Source organism: Vicugna pacos, chromosome 2, assembly GCF_048564905.1.
Source record: "Vicugna pacos chromosome 2, VicPac4, whole genome shotgun sequence".
Lineage (NCBI taxonomy): Eukaryota > Metazoa > Chordata > Mammalia > Artiodactyla > Camelidae > Vicugna > Vicugna pacos.
In genome coordinates this window covers 18,642,758-18,659,457 of record NC_132988.1, presented here as the reverse complement: position 1 = coordinate 18,659,457, position 16,700 = coordinate 18,642,758, and the positions used below count along the sequence as shown (strand labels likewise).

At 34.9% G+C, this 16,700-nt stretch overlaps 1 protein-coding gene and 1 long non-coding RNA gene across 2 annotated transcripts in view; one reads left to right on the top strand and one right to left on the bottom strand.

Moving 5' to 3' along the window:
- Positions 1 to 13,692, top strand: part of ABCE1 (ATP binding cassette subfamily E member 1) — a 28,814-nt gene extending 15,122 nt beyond the window's left edge. Inside the window, exons 10-18 of the mRNA XM_006209921.4 lie at positions 712 to 833; positions 3,477 to 3,698; positions 4,723 to 4,782; positions 4,878 to 4,936; positions 8,475 to 8,585; positions 8,673 to 8,815; positions 8,913 to 9,035; positions 10,336 to 10,447; positions 12,018 to 13,692. Coding sequence (XP_006209983.2) covers positions 712 to 833; positions 3,477 to 3,698; positions 4,723 to 4,782; positions 4,878 to 4,936; positions 8,475 to 8,585; positions 8,673 to 8,815; positions 8,913 to 9,035; positions 10,336 to 10,447; positions 12,018 to 12,065 — 1,000 coding nt within the window. The 3' untranslated portion in view covers positions 12,066 to 13,692. The remainder of the gene's footprint in view (positions 1 to 711; positions 834 to 3,476; positions 3,699 to 4,722; positions 4,783 to 4,877; positions 4,937 to 8,474; positions 8,586 to 8,672; positions 8,816 to 8,912; positions 9,036 to 10,335; positions 10,448 to 12,017) is intronic.
- On the bottom strand, positions 10,443 to 16,394 carry LOC140701154 (uncharacterized). Its single transcript, XR_012080061.1, has 2 exons — positions 14,880 to 16,394; positions 10,443 to 10,711 (listed from the first exon to the last, which is right to left on the bottom strand). It is a non-coding gene; the product is annotated as an uncharacterized lncRNA (long non-coding RNA).
- Positions 16,395 to 16,700: the final 306 nt, after the last annotated feature.

Sequence of the window (16,700 nt, the reverse complement as noted above, 5' to 3'; positions counted from 1 at the left end):
TGTCAAAAGCCTATTGCAATATTGAAAGAAATACAATGACAACCTGAATTAGAATTTAGGAAGAGAAAGAAAAGAATGAATTAGATATATTTGACAAGTTAAATACATCATTGCAAATTAAGTGAGTCATTTTTTATGAAAATGTTCATTCCATCATAAAAACATGGGTGGTGAGTTTTGTGTAGGACATATTTTCTAAGTAGTCTTTTTTGGTATTGCTTCTTACCTATTCTTTGTCTCTCTAGCTAAATTGAAAGTTCCTGGTTTAAAGATTCTGTTGTGTTTTCTGTTCCCCTACTGCAGCCAGTATGGGATAGGACAAATATAAGTTGAATAGCATAATAAACAGTTTAGACTAGGTCTGATTCAAATTTATTATAATTATTTCTGCTTTGTAAAGTTTGTTTTAAAACGTGTTTTTATTAGCAAAACATTTATTTCATATATCCATAAACTATTTCATGTTAACTTTTTTTTTTAGTCTAGGAAAACAATTTCAAATATGAACATTGATAATGAGTCTTATTTAAAGAAAATGTTTTATAACTTGCTGAATAATGGTCTTTAACTTTTTTAATATATCTGTTTTCCTGAAATTTACACTAATTTTTTAAAAAAATGCAAGAGTTGTGAGAATTATAATTAAATACAGTTTTAACTAAATTATGTATGTTATGTTACATTTTAAAATAAAAATCTATTGATTTTCAGATATATCATTGTGGTGGAGCATGATCTAAGTGTATTAGACTATCTCTCTGACTTCATCTGCTGTTTATATGGCGTACCAAGTGCTTATGGTGTTGTCACTATGCCTTTTAGTGTAAGAGAAGGTAACTTGAAAACTATTTTCACAATACTGTGTTCTCTTTCACTCTGGTGCTTACAAAATGTATTATTGATCCTAAGTAGTTAGGTGTTGCTCTAATATTACTTACCCAAAAGTCTGGTCTTAAGGAATTCAGTTATCCAGTAGAATGTGTGTGTGTGTGTGTGTGTGTGTGTGTATACATATATATAAGGTATATACACATCAGTTGTTAAAACCTGTTTCTGGAGAATTTTTTGTTGTGGGTTAAAATGCTTTATCGATTTTACTACTTACCTATTGTATTACAAGTTTCTTTTGTATTTTGGCTTCTGCAGCATCACTGTAGCGTTTGTCTTCTTCAGCTTTATCTTTGACAGGCCAGTGCCAGTAGGAAAACTCTTCGAAATCCTGCAGTGCTCATTTTATTTTCATGTTTCAAGTTTATCTGTAATCTGTATTCTAAGTTTGTGGAACAAAGACTATCTGAAAGTCTAATAATAGTTTAGTTAAGTATATTATAGTTTAATAAGTGACAAATTCTAATAAAATAGCTTAGTAAGTGTATTTTCATTTATTCCTTCTACTTTCAGGAAAGAGGGACTCTCTGGCCTCTCTTTTCCATGTCTCTTCCCTACTTAAGCAAGTTAGGCAAAAGTAAAAATTAGCCTACCACTAAATGGCTCCTGAAACAAAATCAGTGCACTCTCCATCTGGTATGCCTTCTTCCTGTCTCTTTCTGTTTCCTTCCATTGCTTCCTTACTCCTGTTTTTACTTTATATTTCTTCTCTCCAACTGTGCCTTCAACTGACAGTCTAGAACACATAAAGGACTACTTAGCTTAGTTCATATCTTGAAAAATACCATATTTCTATAAGAATAAGGATTTATGTAGCCTTGTAGCTCCCTGGGTTGGGGAGGCTCTTTTTTTTTTTTTTTTTTTAAAAGCTGTCTCTTCGAAGAGATCGTTTTTGAGTTACCTAAGAAATTTTTGGGGAAAGAACTTACACTGCATCACACTCTGCATAAAAAGGCAATGGTAGCTTTTTTAATTTATAAAAAGTGTATGTGTAGTATAAGATATGGGGAAGGAATAGCTGTCACTTATCTACTTGTACATTTGAAATAAATAGATACATATTTTAAGGGAAAATTTGTGAGATTGCCCAGTTTTCTGTTCGGTTGTCTCAAGAGATGCCATCATAAGTAATTATTAATGTTTTATTTAGCAAGTATTTATTCAGTACCTACTCTATGCCATTAGTAGTTCTAGAATCACACTAATAATGACATGAGTACCTGGCAGTCGGTCTTCACAATTCTGGTTAGAAATGTAGTATGCAAAGGCTATGCCTTTCAAGAAATGGGTCCTGGTTTTTAACATGCCCCATCTGTTGAAACAATTCAGGTAACAGAGTGCACTTAATCTTTCTGTTTTCTTTTGATATACTGAAATTAACACAGCATATGTAAAAGCTCTTTATGAACTGTAAAGACAGTTTTACCTTGAACTCATTTTTAAGTTGATTTAAGAGAAACATTGCAGTAGAAATGTATAAGGCTGACTTGTTAATGTTTTTTGCATAAAGTCACTTCTCTGAGCCTTCATTTTCTTACCTGATGAATTAAGCAGGCACTTGTACTAAAGGGCCACTAAGAGTCCTTCAAGTTTATGTTTTTATTTAATTTTTGGTTTTAATCTTTTTTAACCTCACGTATAATTTTTAAATAGTTCAAGATTAAAAATGCTGATTTGGGCAGAATAAATGCTTATTTGTTCTGTCAGCAAATATTTATTGAACACCTATATTCTAGACTGAGAAGGCCTAGATATGGTTCTTAAGTACAGATGAAATGAATAACACCCTTACTTTCTTTCAAGACCTTCCAAAACTTCAGCTAATTGTCCTTCTCTTACTTCTCTTATGTATAGTAAACAATGAAAAACACATCTTTTCACTGTTTCCCAAACAACCCACTTTTCCATTTCTGTGCATTTGCCAATATGGATCTTAACAACTTTAGTATGGAGGGATTTTCATGTACAATGTGTTAGTTTATTTTCAGTTATTAAAATCTTTTTAGAAAATGGTGTTTGTACAGTGAAGCCAAACTGTTTAAAGAAGTTACTTTGTTATTGTAAATTTCATATGAATTTGCAAAATTCATATGAAAAAGTAGTAAATCGTAACTTCAACTTAGATGGTTATATCTCAAATGAAAATGAATACTTACAACTTAAATTGTGTAAAATATTATTCCTGACTATTTCATTTTATGTCAGTCTATGAAAATATTACCTACTTGTCATTTTTTGAAAAAAATAACAATTTTTGATTTAAAAATACAGAAAAAAATGGCATCATAAGCTTCCACATAAAATATGATGGAAAAAATATAAAAATCAGTAGTAATGAAAAGATGTGCTTGTGTATATGTTTGTATATATAGGACATATGTATACATAAATTATTTAAACTTGCATTAGGTACATGAAACACCATGTTGTCACAGTGCATATTGTAAATCTATAGCAATTTAAGTCTATGCACAGATTGCTCCCAAGAGAGCCTAGGGTTTTGACTTTCATATGATAATTTCTTGCTGTGGAAAAAGTTCAATCTTGAATTGATCTTTACTAATCTATCATCAATAACTTTCTGTCAGGCATAAACATTTTTTTGGATGGCTACGTTCCAACAGAAAACTTGAGATTCAGAGATGCATCACTTGTTTTTAAAGTGGCTGAGACAGCAAATGAAGAAGAAGTTAAAAAGATGTGTATGTATAAATACCCTGGAATGAAGAAAAAAATGGGAGAGTTTGAGCTAGGAATTGTAGCTGGAGAGTTTACAGATTCTGAAATCATGGTGATGTTGGGGGAAAATGGTGAGTTTTTCTTAATTTGTGATATTTGAAAGTCTGTTCTGTTTATCCAGTGACTGAGTTCCAATTACTCTGAAAAACTTTGACTCAGTTATAGGTTTGAGAGCTGGAATGAATTCATATCATACATTGCTCAGTCTAGTTAACATTTTTGTGACAACGTATGGTTTAATCTCACTGTCATTCAATCAAGTTCATATTTCTTATTTTGTTTTAGTTAACTTTCAGTGAAAATAAGATTTTTTTTTCTAAACTGGTTTTTCTGTGTATAAGTTGGTACAGACAGCATTTATTCATCCTGGAAAATGACTAGGAAAGAAAGGATAAATTGGTAATTCAGAAGCAGTCTAGTTTAAAATGTTTTCCTTGCACTCCTCCATTTGGAGCTTTTCTTATTTTAAATTCAGGCTAATCTAACTTTGTAAACAGTTGTTATTACCAGCATTTTTTAATATTAGATTGCCATTGTAAATATGGCTGTGAGATGAATTTGAGTACCAAATATCTGGTATTGCTTTCATGATTAAAAAAAAGAAGATTTGAATTGTGTACTTACAGGGTACAAAACTGTAGAAGAAAAAATTTTTGATGATTGTTGCAATATATTAGTCATTAGTTAATGGAGAAATTTTGAGCTAGGTTGCAATTAAATACTTCATATAAATGGACTTTTGATGATGGTATCAATCATAACAGTATTGTGCTGTCTTAACAGTAAATCGTATGCATTGATAATTTGGCTAAATAAATCTTGTAAGAACAAACCCAAGTCTTATACTTTATAGACCCACCATTTATTAAAATGGCCACTATAATCTCTAGTCTGTATTCTTGCCATTTGGTATGAAATGATACTTGAGAGATGAATCATCAGTGTTCAGATATTTTTCTGTATAACTTCCAGAATTCATCAGTGCCAGTGTGTATCTTTAAAACTAATTTCTCAGTTAAAACCCAGTAGTGCATAGTGACTTACTCTAAATGTGAAGCATCTTGCAAGTCAGTTTGTTTTATGTTGTGTTGCCAGGTACTGGTAAAACGACATTTATCAGAATGCTTGCTGGAAGACTTAAACCTGATGAAGGAGGTACAGTTGTGATGTTGAGTCTTTTTACCCTGTTCCACATAGTAAACTTTAAAGGTCTGGGCAGTTCTCAGTGTCTTATTTGCATTATTTTGCAGGGGAAGTACCAATTCTAAATGTCAGTTATAAGCCACAGAAAATCAGTCCCAAATCAACGGTGAGTTACTCTGTTATTTTGTTGTTAAAGAAAAGCTTTTATCTACATAGAGCATTAATCTTAAACTATCAAAATCCTTCTCCAAATTAGTTTCTGTACAGGCATAATGAAAGTGCTAAGGAAGATATTAGGACTACTACAGTCCTTAATTCATTTCCACTACTAGGAAAACTTTTTAACAGGTTGATCACCCACTGTGGGTTGGGTGTGTTTCCTGCAGAGCCCAAATTCACACTTCACCGCAGTGTGACGCACTAACAGTGTACGTGCTTATAATTAATCTTTTCCAGTATAATGGGAATTGTCAAAAAAATTTTTCTTATTTTCAATTTTCAACCTCTTTACAGTTTTATTTCTTTTTGGAATGTCATTATTCTGCATGGAATAAATTCAGGTAACAGAATAGTCTTGACATTGTGGTGTTACTTTGACATTCGTTAGCTCAAGAGTGATCTATGATCCAATTAGTAGAACTGATAGATAAGCAGTTGTTTAGAACGGTACTCTGTTTGTTCACCTGCTCTGCTTGACTCAGCTTGGCAGTTTTATTCTGTGTCTCAAAGTCTATACATCTTCCAAGTGTGGTTCTGTGGTTTTTCATATCTTTACAATGTCTGTCAGACAATGTAAAAACACAGTTGAAAGTGACACTAGTAGTGACAATGAGGTGATCCAGAAGAAGACATATAAATAAAATTTTGTCAAGTTCAAGCTCAGAGAATGAGGAGAATGATCTTGAAGTTGAAAACAGGAGATTTTAGAACAATTAGTTGTAGAAGGAGAGGAAGAAACAGATGATGAGGATGACGGTGCACTAGACAGTACTGAGTGGAAAGAGTTTACTGGCAGACAAAGATCATTTATAATCACAGGAGAAAGTGGACCTCTGACAGAATTACCTCATGATAGCAGCCCAGGTGAAGTTCTTTTGCTATTTTTAGATGACGAAATAATAAACCTGGTAAAGGAGGCATATAGATACACGGAACAAAAATTACTTCAACATCTAAATGTGGAATATAGTCAAATGAAGAGGTGGGAACCTACTTCTGAAGAAATTGAAGAATTCCTTGCTCTTCTAGTTTGGATGAGTCTATTGAAATCAATATCTATTACTAAATATTGGTCAAAAGACCCCTTTACAATTTCACATTGCCACATACCATAATGTCTCATAATCATTTTAATATCAAATTTGCACTTTGCAAATAATGAAATGATTGAAAGAGGTGATAAGCTTGGAAAAATATTACCATTGATTAACACTTTGACTGAAAATTATCAGATTTTTTTCACCGGGCTCAGGTATCATAATCAGTGAGACAGTGGTTCCTTGAAGAGGAAGGCTTATATGTAGACAGTATATACCAAATAAGACACACAAATATGGAAAAAAATTATCTGTGCTCAACCAAAGGTTATACGTGGTCAATAAAAATATATTCTGGACAAGAGACTAATGGAGTCAGGCAGATTATTAGCTCAAAATGTTTGCAGTGAGCTTGCAGAAAAATTATTGAAGAATGTACATTGTATATAAATAACTTCTACAAAAGCTACAAATTGGCCCTAAAATTTTTGAGTTTGAAAAAGTATGGTTGGGACTGTGTGGCATAATAAAAAGTTTATACCAAAAGATGTTATGTCCCATCCACTAAAAAGGGGTGAAATGGTGTCACAAGAAGACAACAATGGAATTGTCATCCTTAAGAGGAAAGATGTTCGGGATATAAGAGTACTTTTGACAACACACACCCATTGTGGTGTCAAATTCAGATTCATCTGCTTGTTGTTACAGTCTTAAAAAAAAGTGAAGCCACTGGCCATACATGACTATAACAGAAGTGACCGGATGGTTCTGTACGTGACGATGTTACAAAAAAGTATCAAATGGTACCAGAAATTAGCACTGTATCTACTTCCTGGGATTTCTGTTGTAAATGCACATACTGTATACCAAGCAAAGGCAAATTAAAACATTAAGTTATCAGAACTTAGGGAACTTTTAGTTAAGGAATGGTTATATTTTCCAAATATTAGGTCCAATAATAATGCAAAGGGATAAAAGACAAGAAATTCACAATTTACAAATTAGAGAATATGTAGAAGGCAAAACAATCAGAAGAATGTATCCTCTGTTATCAGAAAAGCATGCAAACTTTGGAATGACCAGAGGCTAGAAAAAATGTAAAAGGACAGGAACATATTGTCCTAGTAGTCCCGAAACACTGCAGTGAATTGTGTGAATTATTTCAGCAAATATCATAAGACAGTAATATAAAATTATGTAATTTTGTTCGAAAGAAGATATTTTAATCTATCTGCAGTATACTTACATGTTGTTACTATTAAATACTTGTATTACAAGTGAAAACTTGCAAATTACTTGTAAAAACGTGCATAATTGGATGAAGGAAAGCTTCAGCCATATCTCAGTAATAGGGACCCTGAGGAAACACAACTGTACCCAGATTTGGGTGACTTGGTGATTAATTTGTTAAAGTCTGTTCGGCATCTTTTTCCAAAATCTTTAAAAATCTAATGTGTTTTGTGCTACAAATGAAACCAGAAAAGTGAAAGGCTATCCACAGGGCTGGAGAAATCATTTGCACCTAATAAGGTACTTGTATTCAGAACATACAGAGAACTCTTAGAACTCACTTTAAAAATGGGTGAAGGATTTGAATAGACATTTTTCCAAAGAAAATACACAAATGGCCAATAAGCACATGAAAAGATGCTCAACATCATTAGTCATGAAGGAAGTGCAGATCAAAACCACAGTGAGATACCATATCACACCCACTAGGATGACTTAAATCAAAAGGACAGTAACAAGTATTCGTGAGGATGTGGAGAAACTGGAACCTCATGCATTGGTAGGTTCCAGAAAATGGTGGAGCCTCTATTATTCAGCCCATCAGTCAATCAGTGGCACATGTTACAGGGTGGATGAACGTTAAAACATTATGACATTTATTAACCGCTGGTTTCTGCAGGTGTTGCAATGAATTTACTCCAGTATCTACACTCAGTACCTCAGTACTCATATTAAGAGTATTTGAGATGGCGTGGCTTACAATAAAAATTTTATCATTGATGCTGTCTATAAGCTTAGCTTTTAAGTTCTCAAACTCAGCCCTCTCCTCAGATAACAAATAAAAGACATCTTAAATTCATCCCTATTGCATTATTGTGCGTTTTGTGTTATCTTACTGATTGCCTAAGATTACTTGATACCTATGTTGACCTCTAGAATTACTCCTGTTCTCAAATGATTTCTTCCCTGAAACATTCATTATTTACTACTTTCAAATTTTAAGATAATTGTGTTTTCTTGTTTACATGGTAGAGATGATGGGTTTTTAACTTAAAAAGTCTGGAAACATGGTATAGTTGATGGATAAGCATAAAAATACTATAGATATAGTGGCAAATTGATACACCTTTGCTGAGAAGTTTAACTTTGTCTAGGTTCATAATTCAAAGAGTTGTGTACTGAAATAAAATGTTGATACTTGTTTCATTAAAAAAACAGGGAAGTGTTCGACAGCTACTACATGAGAAGATACGAGATGCTTACACACACCCACAGTTTGTAACTGATGTGATGAAGCCTCTGCAAATCGAAAACATCATCGATCAAGAGGTACTTTAAGATAATTTTTGTTGTATCATTTTATTCCTTTAATCTTTGGTGTCTCTACATGGTTTGTTGAACTTCTTGTGCAAATAGGTGCAGACATTATCTGGTGGTGAACTGCAGCGAGTAGCTTTAGCTCTTTGTTTGGGCAAACCTGCTGATGTCTATTTAATTGATGAACCATCTGCCTATTTGGATTCTGAGCAAAGATTAATGGCTGCTCGAGTTGTGAAACGGTAATGTCCTACTCATAAGTGTATTACTTTTGATTAAATATAGCATTTGAAAATTTGGTGATACCAAACTAAAAGATTTCAAAATCATGTGTTTTAGTTTCATTCTCCATGCCAAGAAGACAGCCTTCATTGTAGAACACGACTTCATCATGGCCACGTATCTCGCAGACCGAGTCATTGTTTTTGATGGTGTTCCATCTAAGAACACAGTTGCAAACAGGTAAAATTGCTTTCTAAAGTATACAAACCTAATTACAAGTTCCAACAATTAGAACATTATTATTTAAAATTTCCAGTAAGCATTTAGACATTAGTCATATTATTTTAATTTTTAATAAGGAAATAGCCAGAAATTATAGAAATGACTCTGTGACGCCTAAGGTTATTCATATCCAATTCTGGATGGCACTGGGCAGAACAGCAGTTTTCAGGCTGTAGTACAGAACTCCTGACCGAGGGGGATAAGCATGCAGAGCTTTCGGCCCCGCACCTTTTCTTTCAGGTTAAGTTTTGTCTGCTCCATTCTTTGCCATAAGTTACATGATTTGCCCATCTTACACTGCTAATGGTAAAACTCACTACATCCTGCATATCTGGTACTGATGCACAGCACAGTTAAAGATGAAAGCTTTTATGTTTCCCCCTTTTTTTTCCTCTCATTTTTACTTATTGGCTTGATCGAGGGCACTTGTAATACTGAGAAGCCTAACATTCAGGTAGTTAATGAAAAATTTCTTATACTTCTGGTGCTAAAACCTTGTTAAGTTGAACTGTATGAAATTAACTGATATTCAACCATGTTGACCTATAAAAACAATAATTTCATGTGATTCCAACATGGTGTTTCCTGGTTTAGGAGGAATAGAGTTCCTGTTTGAATAATCCATCCAAGAAATGAAAGTACTTTCTGAGCTTTGCAGAATTCCTTTTTTTCCCCCATTTAAAATCTGTGTTATCAGTTATTGAAAATCACATGCTTCTTAGCGAGGGTGGTTATTCAAATAATGATCCTCCCTTTGTATTTACACAGTGCTTAACATGTTCCACATGTACAGTAAGATTTAAAAACTAGTTTGGGTGAGAAAAGATGAATAAAGTATAAAAACTTAAAAAGAAGTTATTACTAAAAACCATTAGGTTGTACATATTCCCTTTAGTGCCAGATTTCTAACATAAATACCTTTTCTATTAAATTCTCTTCTCCCCTAAAAATCCTAGATTTGAAATTCTACAGTTGTGTAATTTTTCTAAAGTAGTACTTGTCTAAATGTTTCTTTTTCCAGGTCAGAGCACACTTTAAACTGTGTGTTTTGCACAAAAATGCAGCCAAACTATGTAGTCCAAGCAAAGACATTTCTGAATATAGAGTTTTTAATATACTGTGATTATACTATTACTCAGATGACTTATGATTGGGGAATTAGAGGGAACAGTGATTCATAATACTCTTCATCCCAAAAAGTAGTTACATTTGGGGGGTAAAATTCAATCACAATTAATAGATTTTATTTTTCCCCTAGTCCTCAAACCCTTTTGGCTGGCATGAATAAATTTTTGTCTCAGCTTGAAATTACATTCAGAAGAGATCCAAACAACTATAGGCCAAGAATAAACAAACTCAATTCAATTAAGGTATGTAGAAAAATTATCTTAAATCACGGATAACTTCTCAGTGTAAATAATGAAAAGGCATGGTTCATTAAAATCCATGTCATACTTCGTTCTGAGATTCATGTCTTGTACATCTTAGCATCTGATGGCATACTTCATTCTGGGGCAGCAGTCGTGATGCAGCTGCCATTGCCGCGTTGTCTCTTTGAGGTGCGCCCACTGTTGTACCTCTTGTTGAGTATAATTGTCATTTTAAATATCTTCAGGAAGATTACACTCATTTGCCTTTGAAGCAAAGAAGTTTTTTCAAATAGTTAATTTGACCAGTTTTTTGTACACATTTTTCTTTTTGCACATGCACAAGAACAAACACATGATTAAAATGTATATTTAAAGTCTAAACAAGCTTCTTCAATAAACATTAAATTCTAAATAATGGAAAAACATTGTCAGTTAAATTGGCAGTGTTTCTTTTTGGTATATAAATTAATTGTGCACCCTACACTTAAAGTGGTCTGTGAAATACGGTTTTTAGAAGGCAGTCATTTCTTTGTCACTCAAAGAAAAAGCGAACTCTAAAAAAGCACTTCTGTTTCTAGTATTTGAAATGCCTCCTTAAAATGTTGCCTACATTTCGTAGCCCTCTAGCCATCATCCTTAATACTTAGAAGCTTTACAAGTACATTATGCATACCTGTAGCACTTACTCAATTTCATTGTTTTCGTGTTTGTACTCCTAGCTTTGCTGCTAACCTGTGAGCTCTTGGAAGGCAGAGCCAAGGTCGTGGTACACATCATACATATTTAAGCACCTGACACAATGTCTGGGTGCCTAGCCTTCACTATGTATTGTGTTTATGAGTGACTTATCTTACTCTTGTCTAGGATAATGAAATAGTGAGTTTTAAATTAAAATTAAAGTTTTCCCAGCTCTGAAAAGCATATTAAACAGAAGAACTAAATTCCAGAACACTAACTACGCGCAGCTTAATTTCTGTAAGAACTTCTTCTGAAACATTGCAAACACTTTGTATTGTGGTTTTCTTGTGTACACTCATGGCTCAGTCCCCAGTACACTATTCATCATTTCCTCTATAAACACTCATCCTGGACAGTCATACTTGAATTCTAGTAAAGGAGGAGCACCTAGGCAAATAGGTAAATGGGTCACTGCTGGCCAGTCTGTAGACAGTACTGGGAAAAATGGTTTTTATATACATTTTGTATGATAGGCAGTTCTCAAACTGACAGTGTTACCGTTTTACCATGAACTTAAAATGATGAAAATGGAACTTAATAGTTTTTCTGGAAATGTATTTTATGTAACAAATTTTTAGACATGTAAATAAGGCATTTTACGTAAAGGGATTTTGTATGAGGCGGCCCAAGGAAGGTGCTGTGGTAGGGATGGGTAGCAGAGGTAGTAATCCGGCCTTTGGTGGAACCAGGAATCCCCAGGAGCGGACAGTGAGTGCAAGGCGGCTGGACAGACAGTACCGTAAACCCTGTGAAGTGATGCTGCGGGTGAAAGTCTGCCCTGCATACAAGAGAATGGTGTTGATTTCTCTTGCTTCTCTATTTTATTTTTTAGGATGTAGAACAAAAGAAGAGTGGAAACTACTTTTTCTTGGATGATTAGAGTGAATCTGAGAATACTGATAAGCCATTTATTAAAAGAAACATTGGGATTTTTGTCATATAAAACTGAAAATCAGGTTTTATACCCCACATGCCCTGGAGCTTGGAATTTAACTTGCTGTAATAACATCAAAAGCCAGTTGTGTTATAAACTGTAATCGGAATACAGAAAATATCACTTTTCTGTTCTTGATAAGGCCCTTTTTGTGCATAACATTCAAAAATGAAGACATTTCAAGCTATACAGATTACCTCCAAGTTTTCATGATGTATGTGAAGATTTTCAATAAGTATATTACATATTCATGTACCAAATGCTGACCAGTGTTGCCCCCTTTCAAAAATCTTGAAACAAGTTTCTGTAATTCCGTAATTTGCCAAGTATTCTAGTATAATGAAACCACCCTTATTTTTAAGGCCGGTCGATGACTCTACTGATGAAATTTGATAAATAAACATCAGGATTGTATTGATTTGTTTTCAGCCTTTGCACTAAATTGTCAGAGTGCTTAGACTTTCAAGGGAAGATTATCTAGTACAAAACACCACTGCTGGAAAATGACTATTACAAACTTAAGCATTGTTTACAATGTTTTTGGTGCTTTTGAATATCTATCGAAAATCATTTCAACACACCCTTCTCCTGGCCCCCAAAAAACCCTAATTTTACTCTGAATTATTCAGATTTAGCATTCCATAAGATTGTATATTCTATAATTTTTCTCAAAGTAGTGCTATTCTTTAAACATACATTTATATAATCATTGATCAAGATTTAGGTAAAGGCATTTTAAAGAACATTTGTTTTCCTTCAAAGTACAGGATAGGCCCCGAATTTTTAGAGTTAGCATCTTCGTATTTTTCCCTAAGCATCTATATATTTTTAAAATTGCACACATTTCTGATGGGCAGACAGGGACTGTGAGCCACTTCCCTAAGGGCAACATTAATGCAAATAAGTTGAGTCCCCAGTAGCAATACAAAGTATCCTCTGGTACCAAATATATTCATTTCTAAGTTTGGTTATAGAGGATATTACCTAAATCTATTTGACTTTTTTTTGAGTTTTGAATAGTGTGTAGCAGGAGTTCTAAAAACTATCCAAATTTCTTGAGTTCCTGAGTTTGAACAGGGGGATACCTGTAGTGTGAAACCACTTTAATTATACTTCTGACTAATGTGCCGAACTGGAACTAACTTACACTAACTAGAAATTATTGAGCAGACTTTTAGAGCTCCTTAAAACGATAGAAGCTTTGATTAATTTGCAAACAGTGGATAGAAAGTAGGGTTTAACAGAGCCCCGGTATGCCTTTTAAAAAATTAATTTATGTAAGTAATCCATAAATACATGTTTGTTGTGAAAATTCAAATATATAGAAATATATGGAATAAAGAGTTATGGTCTTCCTTCATTTTACCCTCCCAAAGGTTACCAGTATTTATGTTTAATATATATCCTCCCTTTTATGCTTTTTTCTGTGCACTTAACCTAAGTGTGAATATGTAAAGGGTTTGTTTTGTACATAAATGGGATTATACTAAGATAAGTAGTGCCTATTTTTAAGGATAGGTTAAATTTGTGAATGATTACTTCAAATATATTGAATAAAATAAGACAAAAGCTATTTTTATTTATCAATTCTGTATCATGTCCTTAAGAAAATCTTTGTGATATAAGAGCACAGTTCTTTCAACTTCTTGCTGCTGACAGAATATCCATCAATTGTAATGTTTTACATGTAAATGAAATTTTTTAAATAGGGATTTGGATGTTAAAATTTTATATAGCAAAGAAAAGGACTTAAAATTATGAACACAAGAGTTTTTTATAAAATCTATTACCAACTCAAATACATCAGTGCAAATGTTAACTATTAAAGAGACAGACTACTCAGTATATCCTGATTAAGAAAAAAATCTCTAAGCAAAAAAGCATGGTGCAACATAGTTTATTATAACACACCACTGTTTATATGAAAATAAATATAATAATACAATGTACAAAAAATACTCAAGAAAATAATGCTTTTGAAAAGGATTACTTGTTGGTTAAAAGACAGGGAAGAAAGGAGACACATATATACACATACACCCATCACCTTTTGAATTTTGTATTTTGTACATATCAATTATGTGTATTCAGCCTAGTATACAGCAGTCTTTACAAAAGCAGTGTTATCTCTGGAACTTAGGATAACCTAATTTTAGGCCGTAGTATCTTGAGGTCCAGTACCTTCTCTCGCTTCAATTCAATGTGTAGACTGGTGTGTGGCATGCAGTTCACCTACTATATTGAAGGAATGAACGTACTTGCCACAGAGTGTGTTTCTGTAGGAAGACTGGATAACTACTCAGTTGGGTCTTTAATTTCATTCATATTCACTAGCATTTTAGATGCGTGTACGTCAAGCCCTTAACCCAGTGTCTGGTGTATCACGAGCACCAAGTGTTTTCAAAAGTGAAATAGTCCTCGGTTGGAGGGTCAGAAAAGGCTTATTATGTGCAGGTAGCTCCCAGGGGAAAGGCACCATCATGATAAAAATGGTAAGACAACCCACGTAAGCCAGAATACAGGTCAGGTCAGAGGCAGAAACCAGCATGGGCGCTGAAGAGATTAGTGAGAGGGAAGCATGAATACGGGTAGGCAGGCGGCAGTGGATTTCCAGTTTCTTTAAGATTTAAGGTAGAGGTGTTTGTGTGCTCAAAGTAGGGACTGACAAAGCAAAGCCAGTTAGAGAAGCAGCTAGAATTATCAAAGTAACAGTTGTTCAGGACCTTATAGTTTTTACGCTTGTATTTTTTTTTTACTCACCAGCATGTCCTTCCTTGCCAGTTTGATAGGCAGGGTGCCCAGCTCCAGGTGCTGGAGCATAACTAGGCTAAAACCGTCATGACAGTCCTCTTCCATGTTTTCCTAGTCTCTCACAGCGGGGCATGATGCTGTGTTGACCAAATTCTAGCCAGCAAGCTGAAAGTAGAAGTCTTGGTGTTTCCAGAAGCTCTCTTGCTGTCCTAATAAAAGGAGATACATATCTGGTACCACTTTTTGTGGCTATAAGGTGACAAGGGAAATGCCAAGAAAGCCACAAGGATGCTAGCCCTGACATCAAACATGGCACAACTGCCCGCAGCCACTTTCCCTCTAGATTTCTTAGGAAAGGAAAACAAATCCTTATTTAAATTGTTTTTGAGTCAAACGATTTCTCTTGAAGTAACCTTGGCCCCTTGGCTCTGGGGTTTGTCTCTCCAAAGGCTTTGCATTTACTTCTGCCAGGTGACCAAGTGTGTCACCAACTTGGAACCGCTTTTCATCTTAGCTTGCAGATTCCTGGACCTCAAACCTAAACAAGTGTAAAAACATTCTCAGTCAGTGGGGTTTGTTTTTGTTTTTGTTTTACCTTTTAAGAATCTAGAACCCAGGCCAGGAGAGGCTTGTCTATAGGAAATTTTTGCTATTACTATTAGGGCCCATTTTACTGAGGTGCTCCTGGCTTTAATGCAGATGTATTAGTTCCAGCTCCCAACCTTGCATGTGCCCAAGTCCATCTCTTGTATCTAAACCTTTTCAGCTGATGAGTCTGGCAGCCACGTTCTTCCATCCCCTCTCATGGAGCACAGCCTTAGTGTCACTTCACGTCTGTGCCTCTGGTTTCTGGTCTCCCATTTTTTGCCCCTCATTTGTGAACGTCTAAAATCATGAAGGACTAAGTTACACAGGAACAAGTATTTCCCTAGAAAAGTACATAGCATTACTTTGTTTCTCACTCTATCTTAAGGCCATTTAGTCCAAAGCCAAGGTTTTCATTTTAGAAACAAGCTTACCACAGAGAATTTGATTTTCTTGCCTAGATGTGAAAAATAAAATGTAATCACAGCAATGGTATTTTTAAGAAGGACTGACTTTCAAGTCCGGTTTCTCTAATGAACTCAAAGGATCAATCTAACAAATTCCTGCTGTTCATACCAACATCTGAAGCTTCAGTGTTCTGAGGAGGGCAGGATTCACACTTTCTGATGAGCGTATAAAATTGTTAAGGTCTGTGAATGCAGGTTGTGTTTACTCCCTCTTTTGTAATTAATTTGCATTCTCATACCATTCCACAGACATGGACGTCAGAGTCCAAGTAACGCAAGTATACTCAAAGTAGAACGGAGGCCCTTCAAAGTACAGAAAAGTTAGAGAAACCCTGAATAGGCCACTTCCTGTGGACTACTGGTCACTCGGTCTCACCCTTTTATCCTGTCAGTTCTGCCAGGGCTTCAACCAGCTCCAGAACACAATCCCTCTTGCTTTCCTCCCCGACTCCAGGGGAGAGGTGCCGGCACTCATAGCTGATACATAAATGCTTCCCCCCAACCCCTGCCCTTCCTGTCTCCCTCAGACCCCTCCTCCACCCCCGACAAGGTTCTGTGAGCCTTCACTCCCCTCCTCGGGCAGCCCCAAACAAACAGCCTGCATGACTTGATACCCTCCTTCCAGCTTTCTGCCCCTGTACCTTGGGCACCTCTCCATCAAACCCTGTACTGAATGAAGCCTTTGTTTCAGGCTCTGCTTCCTGAGGAAGCCATATGCAGACAAAGTCCATACATAAAGTAAGAAGGTTAAGAAGTATTGACTAGTAATATTCTTAGG